This window comes from Suillus subaureus (assembly GCF_016647635.1).
Source record: "Suillus subaureus strain MN1 chromosome Unknown BJ212scaffold_44, whole genome shotgun sequence".
NCBI classification, from domain to species: domain Eukaryota; kingdom Fungi; phylum Basidiomycota; class Agaricomycetes; order Boletales; family Suillaceae; genus Suillus; species Suillus subaureus.
Genome location: NW_024538600.1, coordinates 225539 through 242179, shown reverse-complemented (window position 1 = coordinate 242179; position 16641 = coordinate 225539). Strand labels below are relative to the sequence as shown.

Below are 16641 nucleotides of genomic sequence, written 5' to 3'. Positions count from 1 at the left end.
CACACGTCCACCGCAGGCCAGTGGATCTTGTGGCATGCACGTCTTCTCTAGGTATAAGTACAACGCGACCATCATACTACCACAAACATAACTTAAAAAACGCACTCACCCCTCAGTGCTCACCCAAACATACCTCCATCCTTGTCATGTGCGAAATCACAGAGGTCCAATACGTCTATGTTTGCCCGTGCAGGCGCATGGCTGGGCCCGTCAAATCTCAGACCTACAAATGTGAGGAGAGGATACAAGGAGAGCGAGTCTGGAGACATTGGTATGCTGCTGGGCGGCGTGGCAAGGAACCAGCAATAGAATGCACAAGCATGACTGTGCAAAAAACGCTGCCATATGGTAGACCTTGTCGGGATTGTTTTGAACGCTTTTTCCGAAGGTAGATGTCATCGAATCCGTCAAATCTTATCATCGATCCTGATCTTCTCTCAGATGAGCATGCCGTTTAGAATGTGACCCAAGTCCATTCAATTATCATTTAATATATTCATCATTCATCCTACCCCCGAGATAAATTTGAGCTGTAGCACTGGAGCAGGGTTCAAGACGGAACTTACAGATACTTGAATATATATGATCTTTTCATGGAGCCTCGTGGAGCACCGTTGCGAGTGTGCCTATCATCCTAAGATATGTAGACGCCGACGCCGAGACACCTTTTCCAACAGCCCCGACAAAGTTCGCCAACTTCCCTTTCTCGAATCCGAACTGATAATCCGACAAATACTTGGCAAGAGTCGTGTCCTTGATTCCCGTCAGCTTGCTCAGTTCGTTGCGGAACCTGAGCGAGCCAGGCTCGTACTTCTTTCCTTTGACAAGGGCCAAGTATAGTCCTACGAACGTTTGGGCGCGCCCGTTGGCAACGAGGAGCTCTGGATAAGTGAAGTACCGATACAATTTGCCGACGAAGACAATTCGTGGATGTGTGGGGTTGGCTTTGGTTTCTGGGTTAGAAAGATCGAGTCCGATGCGTGGAGAACGGAACACGGGCAAGGTCGCAAGGCTCGATGCAGGTCGCTTGCGTAAGTACATATAAACGTTCCTCGGTTGGCTCGGAGCTGAGAGGGCGGCGATGTCCCCTTGCCATTTAACAGACACAAGCTCACTGATGTTCGAGGCACTGCATACGCGCAAAATCTCATCGACGAGGAGTGAGGGCCCTGAGATGACCTTTTGGTCATGAAATCGACGTACGGTGCGCAGAAGAGCACCACCTCGCAATATTCCTGATGTAATGCGAGGCTCCACGTTAGAAGACGTTTGCATGTACACGGGACCACCAAATGTCAAATCAAGGCCTTTACGTGTGCCGCCCCGATAACCTCCTGCTACAGTAGCAGTAAGATTGGCTTGCGATGAGTTTGAGCGTTTCGGTGCACGATGAAAATACCTGTGAGAGCCAACTTGAACGATTTCTTATACGACAACTCAAGAGTAAATTCTCACCACTGCCCGCTGCGCTCTTGCTCCGCACTTCCATGAGTGAATGGATCCTCGTGACAGCCTGACTTCTGGAGGTAAAATTCTAGTTCGAGGATTTCATAGTCCGTCTGAGAGCTGCCATGAGTGACTGAAAGATAATATTTGGACAGTAAAGCGTTTGATATCGAGTCAAAGCGAGCGGATATGTCATCCTGAGAGCATGAAGAAGTTAGGTCAAGCAAAGAGTTGATAGTATCTCCATGAGTGACAGGCAATACCGGACATATTGAAGCGTTTGAACGAAGATCTGCGAGTTCAATATCCTCGCTTTCGATATCTTTTTCAACAGCACTGCCAATTGTAACAGAAGCTGAAGGTCGATCACTCTGCCTTGTAATTTTTTTCCGGTGAATTGGGATCTGCTCTAAAATTAATTAAAATGATGTGAGGACTGGTGATAGCGCGTGTGTTAAATTTCGCGCTGACCGTCATCCTGAGGACCTTGGTCCTCCCTCGTTCGCTTCAAGCTGCCATTTACCATCAATACTACTTCCTCTAGCAAAAGCCCGCCAATGAGACGTCCTACAGGTCAGTGAAATCAAGTCTTCAAAGACAAGTATGTATGCACAAAGCACTGGGACTGTCAACGTTGTGGTTGAAGAACGCGCAAGTTGCATGAACAACAGTGATGTACTATGTATGTAATTGTAAAAATTTCAAATTCATCAAGCTTAGCGCGTCCCACTAGCACTTGGCACTAGTGCAGGACTTTCGTCAGAACATATCTCTTTTGTTAAACTCAAAAGGGATCGTCCTGCTTTGCGGTATCTCTCCCACTCGCCACATTCGTCGTCCGGATAACATTACTCTTTGCAATTTGGCTCCACGAACATGCCTACGCCAAAATACTTTGCCTCACCAATATCCTGACTCATTCAATACCAACTCATATAATGCGGCCACGACCAGCCCGAGCTCGTCACCGATCCTGCTTGAATGCATTTGGACAAGCCTCAATACCTAGAGACCTCAGCATAAGCCCTCCTTCCCATTCTGCGTCGAGTACATCGAGCACCGTTCCGAGGTGAGCGCTTGAGCATCGCTGTGCGTCGAGCCATGCATCCTAATACCTCTCTATACTTGGCAGCTCGTTCCTCTCCATCAAGACTCCCCAATAACCAGGACAGCTTCCCCAAGCGCAGCAAGATCCCCGTCCAACGGCGACTTGCAGAGGTCGTTCGATCAGAGAAAATCCAACATTAAAACTGGCGATATTTATATTGCGAACCTCGCCTATTGGTTTTTCAGCCATAAGCGGATCTACCTTTGTAGCGTCGAATACCAAACCAAGTTTCCTGAGATCGGTGCAGGTTGATAGTAAGGTCACAAGACCCCGAAAAGTGATTTTGGGTGGTGTCTGCCAGAAACCCCTGCTCCCTAGATAAAGGCACTCGAGGCATGGCCAATGGAGCTAAGGACGTCATCATCGAGCAACGAGATACAACATGTCGAAATATCAACCTCTTTCAGACCGGAGAAACGCATGAGGGGAGTGAAGGTGTGGAGGGTGCGTGCGTTGTCGGTGTCATTAACACGTGTGAATACGTCTGGCGGGGTGCGCTCCAGAACATCGCAAAGTAGATGGTCCTCCAACATGCCCGGGCCATATGCAGTGGCCGCCGCGGATTCAGCACAGGCAAAAACGGGCTGCAGCTGCCTGCATGGAACAACCTACCTCGCTACCAAACTGGCGCTCAAAGTCGCATTGAACGAGCAGATGACTGGTTTATCCGGGTAAGAGGTACAAAATTGCGATCTGATGAGAGGGAAAGGTCCAGCGAAGTCGATACACAATTCTTGAAGTCCGACCAGATGAGATAACCAGGAAAAGTGTTGCTTTCCGCAGATGCGTGAGCCCACAGATAGCGAGCTGGATGACTTGAGACATTGTGTAGTCCAAGAAATGAGACTTCGACGACTTCCAGTCGTGGTGAATGCCTGCTGAGACCTGATAGCACCGAAGACATGATGTTCGTCCAAAAATCTTCTGTCGGTGACAACAGATACAGATGGATGAGGTTAGCTAGAGCATGGTTAAGGTGGTAGACACTTAATCTGTGTGCCCGCAGAAGTGCTTTAGCACGCCGCTTACTAATCGCCTTGAACTTTTGCACGAACCATCCTTCGAACTATGTACAACACCTTATACTTGTCACAATATTATGCTGTTGAATCTGCACAAATATTATTTGTGTCGCCCCGAAACAAAAATGTGTGACCACTGAGAAAATGTGTGTCCCCCCGAAAAAATGTGTGCCCCCCCAAAAAAAAAATAGTGTCGCCCCCAGGATAGTGTAGTGGTAACTTGGTCCCTGTTGCGTTGCTGTGCAGGATTTAGCCAGGAAGCTCTGCTGTTCAACTCCCCCATTGCCACAATTAATTATGTCATGTTATTCACTGTAGAGGTTATCCTAATCATTTGTTGCTCATTTTCATTACATTTATGTTTTTTTTGATTTTCTGACATAAAATCCTGGCTTCTATGCAACAACCTATCATCACACCCACAGTTTCTACTGGAAATATGTTACAGGGAGCTGAAATACAAAGTGACTGCTCTTATGACCCCCTCGATAATCCTCTCCTTGACCTCAAGCCCATCTAATTCTATCATCACATCAACCATAGCTTGTCTGCATGCAATATTCATACCATCAGGTAATGGGGCCTCAATGATGAGTTGGAGGGTCTGTGCCAGTGGGAGTGGGTTTGTTGGGTGGAGGATCACATGAGCTACTTTCTTCCACCAGAATCCTGACCATGCCTCCTTGCACCAGCTATGTAAGTGAGTCAAGCAGCTGAAAGATGGTGAAACAAGGAGTGAGGGTGGGTAAACTGCCAATGCTTGTCATTTTTGCTCTATCACCTCTTTTGCCTGAGTGATAATTGTATATACTTTGAACCCCATCTGAGCAGCCTCAGTATTGGTAGTGTTCACAAGTGACAGTAATATGATCTTGTGGATTGCTGGAGCAATCCACTGGGGTATGGAATATAACTGAGCAAGTTCTAGTCTGTGAGTAGGCTGCAGGGTGAGGTTTTCCAGCCCATCAATAGTGAACTTGATGCTATTGCTTATCATCCACAGGTGCAAAACCTTAAGGATAGCAACATCTCCTGGTTGCCATCTACAACAAACCAAACTTGCATGAGTCATGGGTATCCACCATAATACTTTGCACTCCTACTTGAAGCAGAACAATGTTAGCTACAAGTATAGCTTAATCTTGGATGCTGACCTGGATCATGCTGTTTGGGAGTTTCGTCAGATGAAACCAAATTCTGGAGTTTGCTATCTTACTGGCCATCTATGACAGCTGGGCTTGTGGATACAGCAGCAGCATATTACTGCCTCTATCCACTGTGTTGATCCCTTAGGAACTGTCCTCCAACAATGCACTATGATTCAACAGTGACAGTACAAGGTTTCATGGCTGAATGCTCTGTGGCACATGGATGGTCACCATAAGCTGATTCATTGGGGTATCATAATCCATGGTATCATTGATGGGTATTGCCGCACAGTAGGCTATTATTCTTCACTAGCCACCCATATCTGATAGATATTGACTTTTATATGGTTGCCATTCATCCCAGCACAAGCAATAGTGCATCCACAGTGCTTGGGGTGTTTTTGAATGCAGTCGCTCTCTATGGTACACCTTCAAGAGTACGAGGTGATAGAGGCAGAGAAAACAAGAAGGTATCAGTTTATATGATCATGACTAGAGGGCCTAACCATGCAAGCTTTATGTGGGGATCATAAGTAACCACACTTTAATTGCTTACATTAGTTGTTCTAAAATCTGCTGCTTGCTAGATCAACTCACAACAGCAGGATTGAATGATCCTGGGTTGAGGTCAGCACTCAATTTGCTCGCATGTGGCATGCATTTTTCTACCGGCTCAAGAGGCTTCATGGACTCAATGTATCTAATGCCCAGCATCTTTGGCTATTACATGAGCTGTTCCTCGGACAGATCGAGTCTGACTGCGACACATTTCAAGCTGAATGGAATGTACACCCTATCTCTGGAGAAGGACATGATCAGAGCCCGAATGTATGTCATCTAATAGCTCAGACACAGCCAGCTAAATAAATTGATTTTGATTTTGTATCTATCAGGATATGAGGCTTATGGGCCAGCTCAAGCATGGACTATATGCTGACAATTGTGAAGGAGTCCATCCTGATATCATCAGACAATATTATGGAACTGCAGGAAGGCCTATTCATTGTGCACCCCATCAAACTGGAGCAGGTCACCCCTCAGATGAGGTATACTCAGCTTCTGGATCTACTGATGGAGAATCGGATGGTGAAGAATCAGAAGAGGAATGGGAAGATATTAATGATGCAGAGGACATTGGTACAGAAGATCTACAAGAGCTTCCCCAGCTTATTGCTGCAGATCATGATGCCCATTTTCACCATAAGCCTGTCTGTGTCCCGAAACATGCCAGTCCTTTTTGCTCTGCTACTCTTTATGACACCTTTCATCAAGCCCTTGATCAAGTATGAGAGGCAGAGCATATCCCAGATGGATTTGGTATCCTTCCACATGAATGGGATGATGACGAGTATCCTTCACATGAAATAATTCAATCAGGACAACAAGGGACCAAAGAACTACAAATTCCCTTACCTGACTTTATTTGGTGACCTAGGGCAATCCAGTGGTGTCGAGCACTCAATATTATGATCAGGCTTTTGGAGCTTGCTGGTACTGATGTTGAATCAGATAGTGACACAGATAGTACTACTGCTAGTGTTGGTGATCATGACGATTCTGATGGCTAATTACAATTACAATATCTAGACTATCAATATAAGAGTGATCAGTCTGAATTGACAATGTTAAGTTTAAAGTGACTATGCAATTATATGACATGAGCAGCCACAGATCACATGATGGGCAATGTGGTTGAATTCGATTATGACCACTTTCATACTACTACAATCTACAATTCACTTTCTTTTTTTCAAATACTTCTGTCCTGTCTCTACCAGTCACTCCTTCACTACTCTTTGTTTTTTTCAATTCTGTCATATGGCTCTCAAGCATAAGCAACAAGCCAGCAGCTCTTGTAAAACTTCATCTGGTTCCAATTTGCATCCTTCTACCTTGGAGTCTAAGCAAATGGAAACCTCTAGAAAATCAAGCTTGACACTAGCAGTTAACTCTACTCTGCAGGAATTGCTCAGAGGTTCAGCTGGATCTTCAACTGCCTATAGAAAGGCCAATAGCAAGGCCAACCAAGGTTTAAAGTCTGCTTCTCAATCACACAGCAGGTCTAAGGCCCAGATGGTCCCCAAAGTAAGTGCCAGCATGTTTGAAAAGGAGTTGTTGCTTATGCCATGGACTTGGAATACTTGTTTACTAGTCAAAGTCAGCTCGTCCTCTTGACTTCCAGTTTATAGCTGGTGAAATCATTTTCATTCCTTGTGGGACAAAACAGGTAAGTAGTTGATATTGCGACTACTATTGGCTGAGATTACTGATTCTAACCTTGTTAGCCTAAGAAGACCTCGCATTCATACATCCCCCTTCTGACACCTGTTCTTCACAATCCTCAAATGCCAACTCTGGTGGAAGTCCAGACTCTTGAAGTCATGAGACTAGTGATCACAGATCATATTGATGGTATTGTCATCAGCAAGAACTGGTCTTTCATGCTCTTTGACCTCGAGCTTCGCAAATTTTTCCCATGACTCTTCCTTTATCTCGATGCCTTGCCAAAGTTGCCTAATCCAGATTACAAGGAGCACCAAGATGAGATCTTTCAATATCTGCCCCAATACTATCTTTGTGTCAAGGAGAAGCAAAGAATCATAATCCCTCCTGGTATCCAATTCCCTGATGGATCATTGGTGGCACGAAATGCAAGGACAAATAAGAGAGGTGGATTTCGAGAAAATGTGGTCATTCTAGGTCAGTCCTTAGTTCATTTGCTTCACACAGACTACTGATAGCTTATTTCTTAGCCACTCGCCAGAGCATCCCAACATCAGTGTTACAAGGATGGGTGAAATCAAAAGGGAAGGATAAGATGCCCTCTCTCCCATCTAGATCGGCATCTCATTGTTACAGTGCCCCACTCTTTTTCCCATCATCACTGTGGACTCCTATATGGCTGTACTTCTAACACTTCCTTTTCACTGTGCTGTTTCCTCATGGTCTCCCTTATCTCTGACTCATACCTTGTTTTCCCATGAACCTTCCTTTCCTAGTAGTTGTTACCCTTTGCCCAGCATGGTCTGTGCACAATTCCTTTATGTATATAAACTCTAGTTACCACTTGTATTTTCTCTAACTTGAATCTACTCAGTTCTCTCTGATAACTTGAACTCTAGATCCTGCGGGAGTCTAGACAATCGCTCCTGAGGGAGGCATTGACTTGATAAGGCTTAGTCCTTGATTGACCTTGATCTTGATTCCTTTATTGGAACGATGCTCTATCTGAGTTCATAACACTCATGATCTCACCGAGTCTGAGAGCATATCTGATGACTCAGATGACAACTCCTCATCCAAGTCAAGCTTATCCAAGCCCCCCAAAAAAAGCAAATATTGTCAAGGTACAGTCTGTTGGTCTTGTTTGTTGATTGTCAATAGACTCATGATGAACATCAGTATTAACAGGAACTGACGATGAGATCCTGCCAGCATCAGACTCTGAAAACTTATCCAAATCAGCCACTATAGTTGACTTAACTGCAAGTGATGATGAATACCCTGATAACTTCTTCAGTTCCTTCAAGCTAGACAATCATGAGGTTGTAGCTGAGCCAGAGGTAGCAGTGGAGGCTGACCTTGCCCCTTTCGAGCCTTTTGAGTCACCTGGGCCTGTCTCGACACCCCCATCACAGACTGGTGAAATTTTTGTGACACCAACCTTACAGGCCTCTGGGTCTTTTGTTATTGATCCCAGTCTCAATAACCCATGGGAAGGAAATCATCTCTTTGATTTCTAGGTCCTATCATTTAATTTGTAATTATTTTGCACCTATATTGTCCAAGTCATACCCAACTTCCTATTGCAAACTGACACTACAGATTTATCCCTCCTTTTAAATGCACTTTTCTATTGTGGTTTATATTCTGTTAATCGTACATAGTAACTGTCTCTTACTACAATCTTTTTAATTGATTTATTTCGTGTAAGTCCAAGTGGAAATGAGCCTTACCATGATAAAAAAACATACATAAATTGTCAGAATCATACTTTGTTTTGGGGGGAGACATAATATAATTTTGGGGCGACACATTTGTCTCGGGGCGACACAATTTTTTTCGGGGGGACACACATTTTCTCGGTGGTCACACATTTTTGTTTTGGGGCGACACAAATAATATTTGTGCAGATTCAACAGCATACAATATAGCCCATATGGCACCGCGTCTTAACAGTCCTTTGTTTATAAATACAGAAATTCTTTCTCTTTTCGATGCCATTTACTTTTGACCCGCCAAAAACCTATTTACCCCACTGCGGTTGGCAACCTCGTCTAAAGACGGGGCTACGCGAGTACTTACTGTCACCAGCCGCACCGTGACACGTTTGGGTGTCAGGCTTCTAGCCTAAACGTTGTCAAATTTGGTGGTCCTTGATTAGAATGAGCATGAAGCCGGGAGCATACACTGTACACGGATACGGTAGTGACCGTACATTCAGAGTATGGAATGCATGAGGGTAGGCGTATTCTTCCATTTTCACCACGCAACTTTATTTATCCAAGGTACAGCAGCTTCATATTCTGAAAGACCGTGCCCTCAATGCGGATTTTGTACTTTGCATTGGACCAGATTACACCAGAATGTGTCCAGTCGTTGGACGAGTAAGGTACGCTTTCAACTGCGCGAGGTCACTGTCCTTAGATTCTTAATTAGTACAACCATCAGCTCGAGCACTTAGCCTCAAACGACACACTGTGCTGGTGCTACAAATGGCAGGGAGCTACTGATATCAAACTCAGATGACCACACACGTTTCTATTTACATCGTCGATGCAGGACTGTGAGGGAGGAATATTAAGCCCTTGGTCCGTCTGACTCACTTTGTCGCCCGATGATCGGTAGGCAGTCAGCGTTGAGTGGGATAGCGCAATGCGACTGTGGGATTACTTGGGCACGTTGGATGATTATTGCATGTCTGAAGGTAATTAATTAATTGTTACCTCACAGGCGCTGTGGAAGTTTGTAGCTCACTCTGTGGACATGTTGCCCCATCTACAGACTTGCATCAACTGCAGATCTGCGAATGCTGGCGAGCACCAGCAAGGATGCGAGTGTCAAGATATTCATTTTGATGGACAGGCCGTTGCATCAGATTTAGGACAACGCACAAAATCAAGTTTGACCTTCCTGGTCACACGAATGAACTGTGTGGATCTTGTTGGTGGAGTTATGAGTGGAGGCTGTGAGGATGAGTCGTCACACCGTTTTCATATATTTTGGTGCTGACACTACTTTGCAGATCGAAGAATGGGTTACCATACTGTAATTTCAGGAGGGTTGTCCTCACTTCCGGGTACGTCGAACCGATTGGCTAATCCTATTAGTGTAATATCGCCATGCGGCGCATTAAAGTTACACTAGTGAGGGAACTCAAACAAATACGTATCTGCGAGGACCGGTGTCGACCCCTGCATTCGCGCGCGTTCAAGGATCCAAGAGCGACTGACCAGGACTTGCTACTTATGAGACAAATACGCTGTGTTGATGTCAAGGTATATTACGTACTTTGAACAGTTGCTTGCAAATGACAGCGCCCCAGGGTCAAACCGTTGTGGTCAGAATTGTTTTGCTGATAGATCATCCAGTCATGATCCAGTACGTATTTGTCCCACTACCAGAACTAGTACATTTCGGACAGTCCTAATTTGAAACGCGGATTTCTCTTCATACCGAAACTAGCCCCTGAACACCATTACTCTTCGCTTTTCGGTTCCACAAACATGCCAGCGCCAAAATACCTTGCCTCACCACTGATCTCGGCCTCATTACCAAGGTGCACCCCGTTTGGCAATGAAAGCTGCAGAATCGCAGAGGCCCGCGGAAGATAGAACGAAGCGTCCTTGAAAACTCTGGCTCTCAGCCGCGTCGAGAACCACTCGCAGGTAATTCCTGGAACTCTACTATTAAGTCTGATATATGTGTCACAACTTTTGAGCTGACCATCTCCACATTAGCGACATGCTGATAATTTAATTAGTGGTGGCCCATCAAGAACACTGAACTCGCCGCTCCTTGATGATCACGGTGAACATGTCAGCTGGCCGAGGGGGGGTACACGGATCATTCCGTAAATGAAAAATTGTAACGGGGGGCTGTGTGGGGTATCGTAGTAGACAAAAAATCAAGCAGTGGACTCCCACCGAATTAATACGAGGGCGCTCCAATTATTCGATTTGCTTAAAGATACGTGATACATTTCCTCGGGAAGGCGGAGGAGAGAAGGAATAAACGATGACAAACGACTTGTTAATTTAGGGACATGATCCTCGGACGTCCTGACGATGATGATATAAATGATTCATATTGAAATGCAATGGTGAAAATAATGGCAGTGGGTATACAGACCTTCTAGTCAGTTGATTACTCGACGTTAGTAATTGAGTGCTACAACAGATATCATGCTCGATGAGAATAAACAAGAAAAACAGTCTGAGCGACATAAAATCATGCAGTCGTTTGAGTACCCACATACACAAGCGGAGGGAACGTGATGAGCATCTACGAGGTCCTTCTCGACCCACCCGCATTCGCAGCCGTATTCACACCCGTCCGAGGATCGATTAGTACTGACTCGTTACTCGACAAATACGCAGGGTCATTGTACACGCCTGGGTCATAGTGCGCAAACGATTGGCGCGAACTACTTGACGCATTTGATCGTTGTTTGTGGGACGAATGCGAAATCTCGCCGCCACCTGGCTGTAGAGATCGCGGGCGGGCGCCAGGCGTCATTCCTGCCATCTGGCTTAGACTCTGCCGGCGTTCATGCATAGACGAACGGTCTCCGTGCTGGACCGAGCCATTCGGTGTCGGTTCCCTGGAAATAGGCGGTGCGGGGTAGGAGAAACCAGAAGGGACTGGGGAGGGCACGTAAGACTGAGGGGTCTGTGACTGCCTGCCTTCCGGCTGGGCGGGTGCGTAAAGCGGATTACGTTGCGAGGGCGCTTCCCTCCCACTCATATGCGGAATGACAGGGCCCCCTGGGGGCGGTGCGCCACTGTTCCCGGCGAGACCAGTTGGCAGCTGTCCTATGTCATACATGGACCCTACCAACGACGTAGGCGCTGAAACGGGAGTGTTAGGGACTGTAGGAACAAGTGAGGTGCGTTGCGAAACAGGCACAGGCACAGGGAGCGGGTGATTGGCGTGATCGGGACTGAGTAGTCCAGATACGGACGCACGTCTTGACGGAGCGTCAGAGGGAGGGCGGGACTGTCAAGGCTTAGCTTTAGCGTTTATCTAGAGCAGGTTAATGACACTCACTGGGGGTTGGATGGTTATTTCTGGGACAGAGCTGTCTGATGACACGTCTCTTCGGTGTTCATATCTAACCGACTCCCGTTGACTAGGAGTGGATACTGCCCTTGAATGTCGGTTATGCCGAGTGTTAGCGTCATCCCAATTTGAAGGTGAGAGCGGGTTGGGCGTTGTCACGTTCGTGGGGCGAGAACGGGGGGAACTATTAGAACTTTGCATGCGAGTCTGCGGCCCTCGTCAACCCAAAGTGCGCTCCACGAAGTATAAAAGCAAACCTTGTCTGCGCCATACCGACGCCACTCCTCGGCCTCGGATGAGTTAGACCGTCTCAGTTCATTAGCAACCCTCTGCTTTGATAGGTCTCTCCGTGAGTGCCTGGTAGCTTCACTGTCTGCGTCTCTTTCGCTGCGTCTTTCGTTGCGATGGTGATGGTGTCCCACGTCAGATCCAGTCACGGTTTCATAATCGGCTGTTACGCTTGCATCTTCATGGATGATACTCAGACCGTTGCGCTCTCGACGTTTGTCGCGACTCGTTACATTGGGCAGGCCGATAATATCGAGCGCTGATATGGTGGAGGATTGAGACATAGACATCTTCGTTGACGCTTGTGACTCCGGAGAGGCACGTCGAGGGTAGTCGAACGTGCTGACAGAATCTGAGGACGGACCAGCGACAGGTTGTAACGGTGATGGCGATGGGATATTGCGGGTAAATTCATGTGGGGGAGGAAGAGAGATACGATGGTCCTTGCCCAGGGTTGGTACGTAGCCATCCGGTGGGATTTGGAACTCTGAGTGTTGAACACCAGGAGCAGAGTTTTGCACTGAGACCGGTTTGGTTGAGGGTGACCGAGCTGAAGAGCGATCTGACATGGGCCAAGGTTGGGGATGTGAACGCGAACGAGAGGATTGACTGGTAACGGAGGGGTCTGTCCTGGACCGCGGGTGTTCAACCATGACAGGCATTACTATGGGGTCGGAAACGCGCGGGACGCTCATTCGACTTGCAGAATCAGATTCGGAATCACGACGAGAACGAGAGTCACGACGACCACTGAGTGAAGTTGAGACAGGTGATGAGACACGGAGGACTTCTGGCGCGGTTCGGCTCTCTGGCATGGGTGTGACTGGTGCAGGCTGAGGCAGAACTACAGAAGCTACGTCTGCTTCTTCCTGCGAGTCGAGCAGCCTGTCGAGGGTAGCGGCAGCGGCCTCTCGCATTTGAGACCGACCGTCATCAATACCAATGACGCGCCCTTCTCGGTAACCCATATTACGACCCCGGCGAATGCCTTCTTCATACCCAAGTCTACGACCCTCTTCCCTCGCGAGCTCAATCAACCGTTCTTCATTCAATTTTCGAGCCTTTGAGCGCGCGTCAGCGGCCGCAGCCTCTGCGTCATCCCTCTGGGCCTCAATAACTCCAAGAACGTCTTGGGCTCTAAGAATTTCTCTCTGCGCATTGTCGAGTTGCAGCTTGTAGAGCCTCAGTTCCTCCTGCGCCCGAGCTGCCTCCTGCTGGGCAGTAACGCGAGCCTCGTTGATAGACCTCGTCCGTTCCAAAGTCTCTGCGAGTTGCACTTCTGCTTCTTCAGCACGGCGACTTTCAGCGTCCAACCTGTCCAATGCAGTATAGAGCACTTTGCGAGTCTGCTTCGCCTCGTACTCCTCGTTTACCAGGAGTCGTAAGAGGTCGCGAGCACTCGCGGTTGCGTGAACACGCTCCCGCTCGCGACGGAATTTGTCATTGGGAGAGTCGTGAACACGGCGTGGCCTGGTTAGCTCTGCGTTCTCATAGGGAGGCGATAGCAGCGCAGTTCGAGGTGAAAGAGACGCTAGATCAGATTCAGGGGTATCAGATCTTTACTATGCTCAGTACTTTGCTTTACCACAAACAGAAAAATGGCTTACAGCGGCGTGCCGCCCTGGAAAGCCCAAGGTTCTGTCATGACTTTGGAAATGCAAATAGTAATTCGGTCAGAACCAGCCATATGAAAAGAAGAAACATACCACTATAACTAAGTATACAATTGAGCGAATGAAAGAAATAAAGAGATAACTGATTGAATATTTAGCGTTGGTGGTTAGAAGGAATGGACAGAGAACATATTCCTTGTGAACGTCCAAGAGTCTGTGAAGTAGTTGCGCCAGATCGACACCGAGCGCTCAATATGTCAGAAAGTCACACTTTGCCAAATAAATCTATGATTACGTATGCATGTCACACTGTATATGTATTCCGCCACTTGAACCTTATTTGTGCATATCATCCTCAAGACACAAAACATCCCACCCGGCCTAAAAACCCATCACCAGGCATGAGCTCGTATGTTTTCCAGCATGCTGATACCTGATTCAGTCGTTTCTGACTACCACATAGTAAGCTATCAGTGGCAAGCGTGCGGGGCTCCGTCAAGGACCTCCTGGCTGAAGCCAATGGCGAGAAAAGACGTAACTTTGTGGAGACCATCGAACTTCAGATCGGTCTTAAGAACTACGATACTCAAAAGGACAAGCGTTTCTCTGGTACCGTCAAGTGCGTACGGTCTCCCGAGTATGACAGGTCGTGATTGATCATATCACAGACTGCCTAATGTCCCCCGCCCGCGCATGTCCATCTGTATTCTTGCTGATGCGGCGGACATAGATCGCGCCAAGCAAATTGAGCTAGAGTACAAGTCGGTAGACGACCTAAAAAAGTGAGCAAGGCTAAGCCTCCGCTCTGTTCTGATATCATTTCTGATTTAATTTCGCTAGACTCAACAAGAATAAGAAGCTTGTCAAGAAACTCGCCAAGAAGTATGATGCATTCTTGGCCTCTGAAGCCTTGATCAAGCAGATCCCTCGTCTTCTTGGGCCCGGTCTCTCTAAAGGTGAAATCGATTAGTGTTCATCCAGGAGATTTCTCATGCCTTTAACTTCATTAACTAGCTGGGAAGTTCCCTACTCCTATCTCTCACTCTGAGGATTTAGCGAACAAACTCAATGAAGTCCGATCAACGATTAAGTTCCAGCTGAAGAAGGTCCTTTGCTTGGGCGTTGCCGTTGGACATGTCCAAATGACTGACGACCAGGTCCTTGCGAACGTCATGATGAGTATGAATTTTACCGTCATGCGACCATAGCTGTCTCTCACGCTGTCGCAGGTATTAATTTTCTCGTTTCCCTCCTCAAAAAGAACTGGCAAAATGTCCAGTCGTTGCATATCAAGAGCACGATGGGCAAACCCGTTCGTCTATTCTAAGCTGTCATGGGTTGCTAGGGTGCATAGTGTTAGATCTTGGTGAGAGCCGATCTGGCATCGTAATGCAAAACAAGAAGCCCCGCACGCTTTTACCAACGGCTTTAGAGGTGGGGAAGCCGATTGGGAGCTGATACGATGCCACGATCTTGAGCTTTCTTCCTGTTTCTCTCATCAGTTTCGTCCTCGCGCAGACATAGCCTTCGTAGGACTTACATGTACCTGTTGCTAATATCATGATATACACAAGCTACGTATGATGCCAAACGTTGTGGTTGCGAGGGTAGTATCGTTGCTTTTGTTAACGTCACAGTGGAAGGCGTTCGTAGTCGATGGTGCTAGCTGGCTGTGCTTGCCGTCATGCGATTTTTTTGCTGGCCGAAGCCTTGATTACGCCATTCAAGAACCCGGCAATACGTTTTCGGTCACTGCCCCGACTTTGCATTCCCCGGGTCATCATGATGGCCAAGTGACTCTATTGCCCTGAAGATCAAGGGCATAGCCTTCTGGTAACCCGATCGCGCGCCTCCCGCCCTTCCCAACTATTGGCTCCATATATAATTGAATTCAGCTTCCGTGGAAGAATGTTCAACGAGTTTTAGCGCCTCGGGCAATGCCTGACTTTGCTCCCAAATGGGTATCTCACTCGAAACCTTATCCCATCGTTGCGCGACGTCAACGAAAGTTTAGATGATAATCGCCATATATATTTGGGGTACGAAGGGAATTTTTTCACGTACGTTTTCACGGTGAACTGCCAGAAGCAAAGTTCTTATCTGTCAGAAGGATGGTTGGGGCTAAGTCGGTCTTTTCGAAGCGTCGTGTCTCGATCAGATAAGGAACTACGGCAACACTATTATATGTTTGTCCGGAGATTTGCCAGAAGACAGCTGGCTCAGCGTCATTGGGTTCAGTGAGTGCAAGTTGTGCTGCGGTGAGTCACTGCTGTAGAATAGAATATAATCTGTTATCATGAACACTACCATTACTCAAGCGCTGCCAAGGAATCTACGTCAAGTTATACATCCATCAGATAGTGAGTGAATTCATAAAATGGTTAATGTGTCCAAGACTTTGTCTCTGACGGGACTCTCCAAGACTTTTTTCTCAAGCCACGGGCTACTCTGATAGTCAGACGCTATCAAGAAAAGTAGCCGTCATGTTTAAGTTTCGGCATGTACGAAACCGCTATTTTTTTTTCTGGATGACAAGTCAAACATTGACACCAGGTTGTTTTTGGTTAAACGTTTGATCAGTATAAGGAATTTCAATCATATGAGGTATGTATGTCACGTTCTGTTATGAGAGACCTCTTTTTGTGTCGTTTGTTGACCAGGTCCCGTAACGGCTCCGCTCTACAACGGTCGGAAATGGTCTCGTAAGCCCCTGGATCGGTCCCTTGAACGCCGTC

General features: G+C 47.0%; 8 protein-coding genes across 8 annotated transcripts; 5 read left to right on the top strand and 3 right to left on the bottom strand.

The window, feature by feature from the left end:
- Positions 1-591: 591 nt before the first annotated feature.
- BJ212DRAFT_1449354 (uncharacterized protein) lies at positions 592-1972 on the bottom strand (the record flags this gene model as incomplete). The annotated part of the gene is made up of 3 exons (XM_041338677.1): positions 592-1399; positions 1456-1801; positions 1918-1972. The coding sequence occupies 3 exons, from the start codon at positions 1970-1972 to the stop codon at positions 592-594; spliced, it is 1209 nt and encodes a 402-aa protein (XP_041187992.1).
- Positions 1973-3776: 1804 nt separating this feature from the next.
- On the bottom strand, positions 3777-4648 carry BJ212DRAFT_1537129 (uncharacterized protein; the record flags this gene model as incomplete). The annotated part of the gene is made up of 3 exons (XM_041341822.1): positions 3777-4098; positions 4144-4268; positions 4395-4648. The coding sequence occupies 3 exons, from the start codon at positions 4646-4648 to the stop codon at positions 4019-4021; spliced, it is 459 nt and encodes a 152-aa protein (XP_041187991.1). The 3' UTR covers positions 3777-4018.
- BJ212DRAFT_1282075 (uncharacterized protein) lies at positions 4644-4805 on the top strand (the record flags this gene model as incomplete). Its single annotated transcript, XM_041331668.1, has 1 exon — positions 4644-4805. A coding segment is annotated over one exon (162 nt), but the record flags the coding sequence as incomplete, so codon positions are not given.
- Positions 4806-5372: 567 nt separating this feature from the next.
- BJ212DRAFT_1303536 (uncharacterized protein) lies at positions 5373-6013 on the top strand (the record flags this gene model as incomplete). Its single annotated transcript, XM_041333433.1, has 2 exons — positions 5373-5552; positions 5618-6013. The coding sequence occupies 2 exons, from the start codon at positions 5373-5375 to the stop codon at positions 6011-6013; spliced, it is 576 nt and encodes a 191-aa protein (XP_041187989.1).
- Positions 6014-6542: 529 nt separating this feature from the next.
- On the top strand, positions 6543-7638 carry BJ212DRAFT_1303535 (uncharacterized protein; the record flags this gene model as incomplete). The annotated part of the gene is made up of 5 exons (XM_041333432.1): positions 6543-6809; positions 6877-6951; positions 7010-7136; positions 7248-7424; positions 7478-7638. The coding sequence occupies 5 exons, from the start codon at positions 6543-6545 to the stop codon at positions 7636-7638; spliced, it is 807 nt and encodes a 268-aa protein (XP_041187988.1).
- A 1471-nt stretch (positions 7639-9109) lies between these two features.
- Positions 9110-10746, top strand: BJ212DRAFT_1303534 (uncharacterized protein; the record flags this gene model as incomplete). Its single annotated transcript, XM_041333431.1, has 10 exons — positions 9110-9169; positions 9233-9336; positions 9507-9510; positions 9573-9651; positions 9678-9688; positions 9729-9912; positions 9970-10023; positions 10083-10222; positions 10245-10325; positions 10708-10746. The coding sequence occupies 10 exons, from the start codon at positions 9110-9112 to the stop codon at positions 10744-10746; spliced, it is 756 nt and encodes a 251-aa protein (XP_041187987.1).
- Positions 10747-11011: 265 nt separating this feature from the next.
- Positions 11012-14138, bottom strand: BJ212DRAFT_1387671 (uncharacterized protein). Its single transcript, XM_041336889.1, has 5 exons — positions 14000-14138; positions 13901-13940; positions 12263-13850; positions 11994-12212; positions 11012-11942 (listed from the first exon to the last, which is right to left on the bottom strand). The coding sequence occupies exons 2-5, from the start codon at positions 13936-13938 to the stop codon at positions 11229-11231; spliced, it is 2559 nt and encodes an 852-aa protein (XP_041187986.1). The 5' UTR covers positions 13939-13940; positions 14000-14138; the 3' UTR covers positions 11012-11228.
- Positions 14139-14256: 118 nt separating this feature from the next.
- On the top strand, positions 14257-15609 carry BJ212DRAFT_1387670 (60S ribosomal protein L10A). Its single transcript, XM_041336888.1, has 6 exons — positions 14257-14315; positions 14370-14525; positions 14575-14688; positions 14747-14862; positions 14921-15085; positions 15136-15609. The coding sequence occupies exons 1-6, from the start codon at positions 14308-14310 to the stop codon at positions 15231-15233; spliced, it is 657 nt and encodes a 218-aa protein (XP_041187985.1). The 5' UTR covers positions 14257-14307; the 3' UTR covers positions 15234-15609.
- Positions 15610-16641: the final 1032 nt, after the last annotated feature.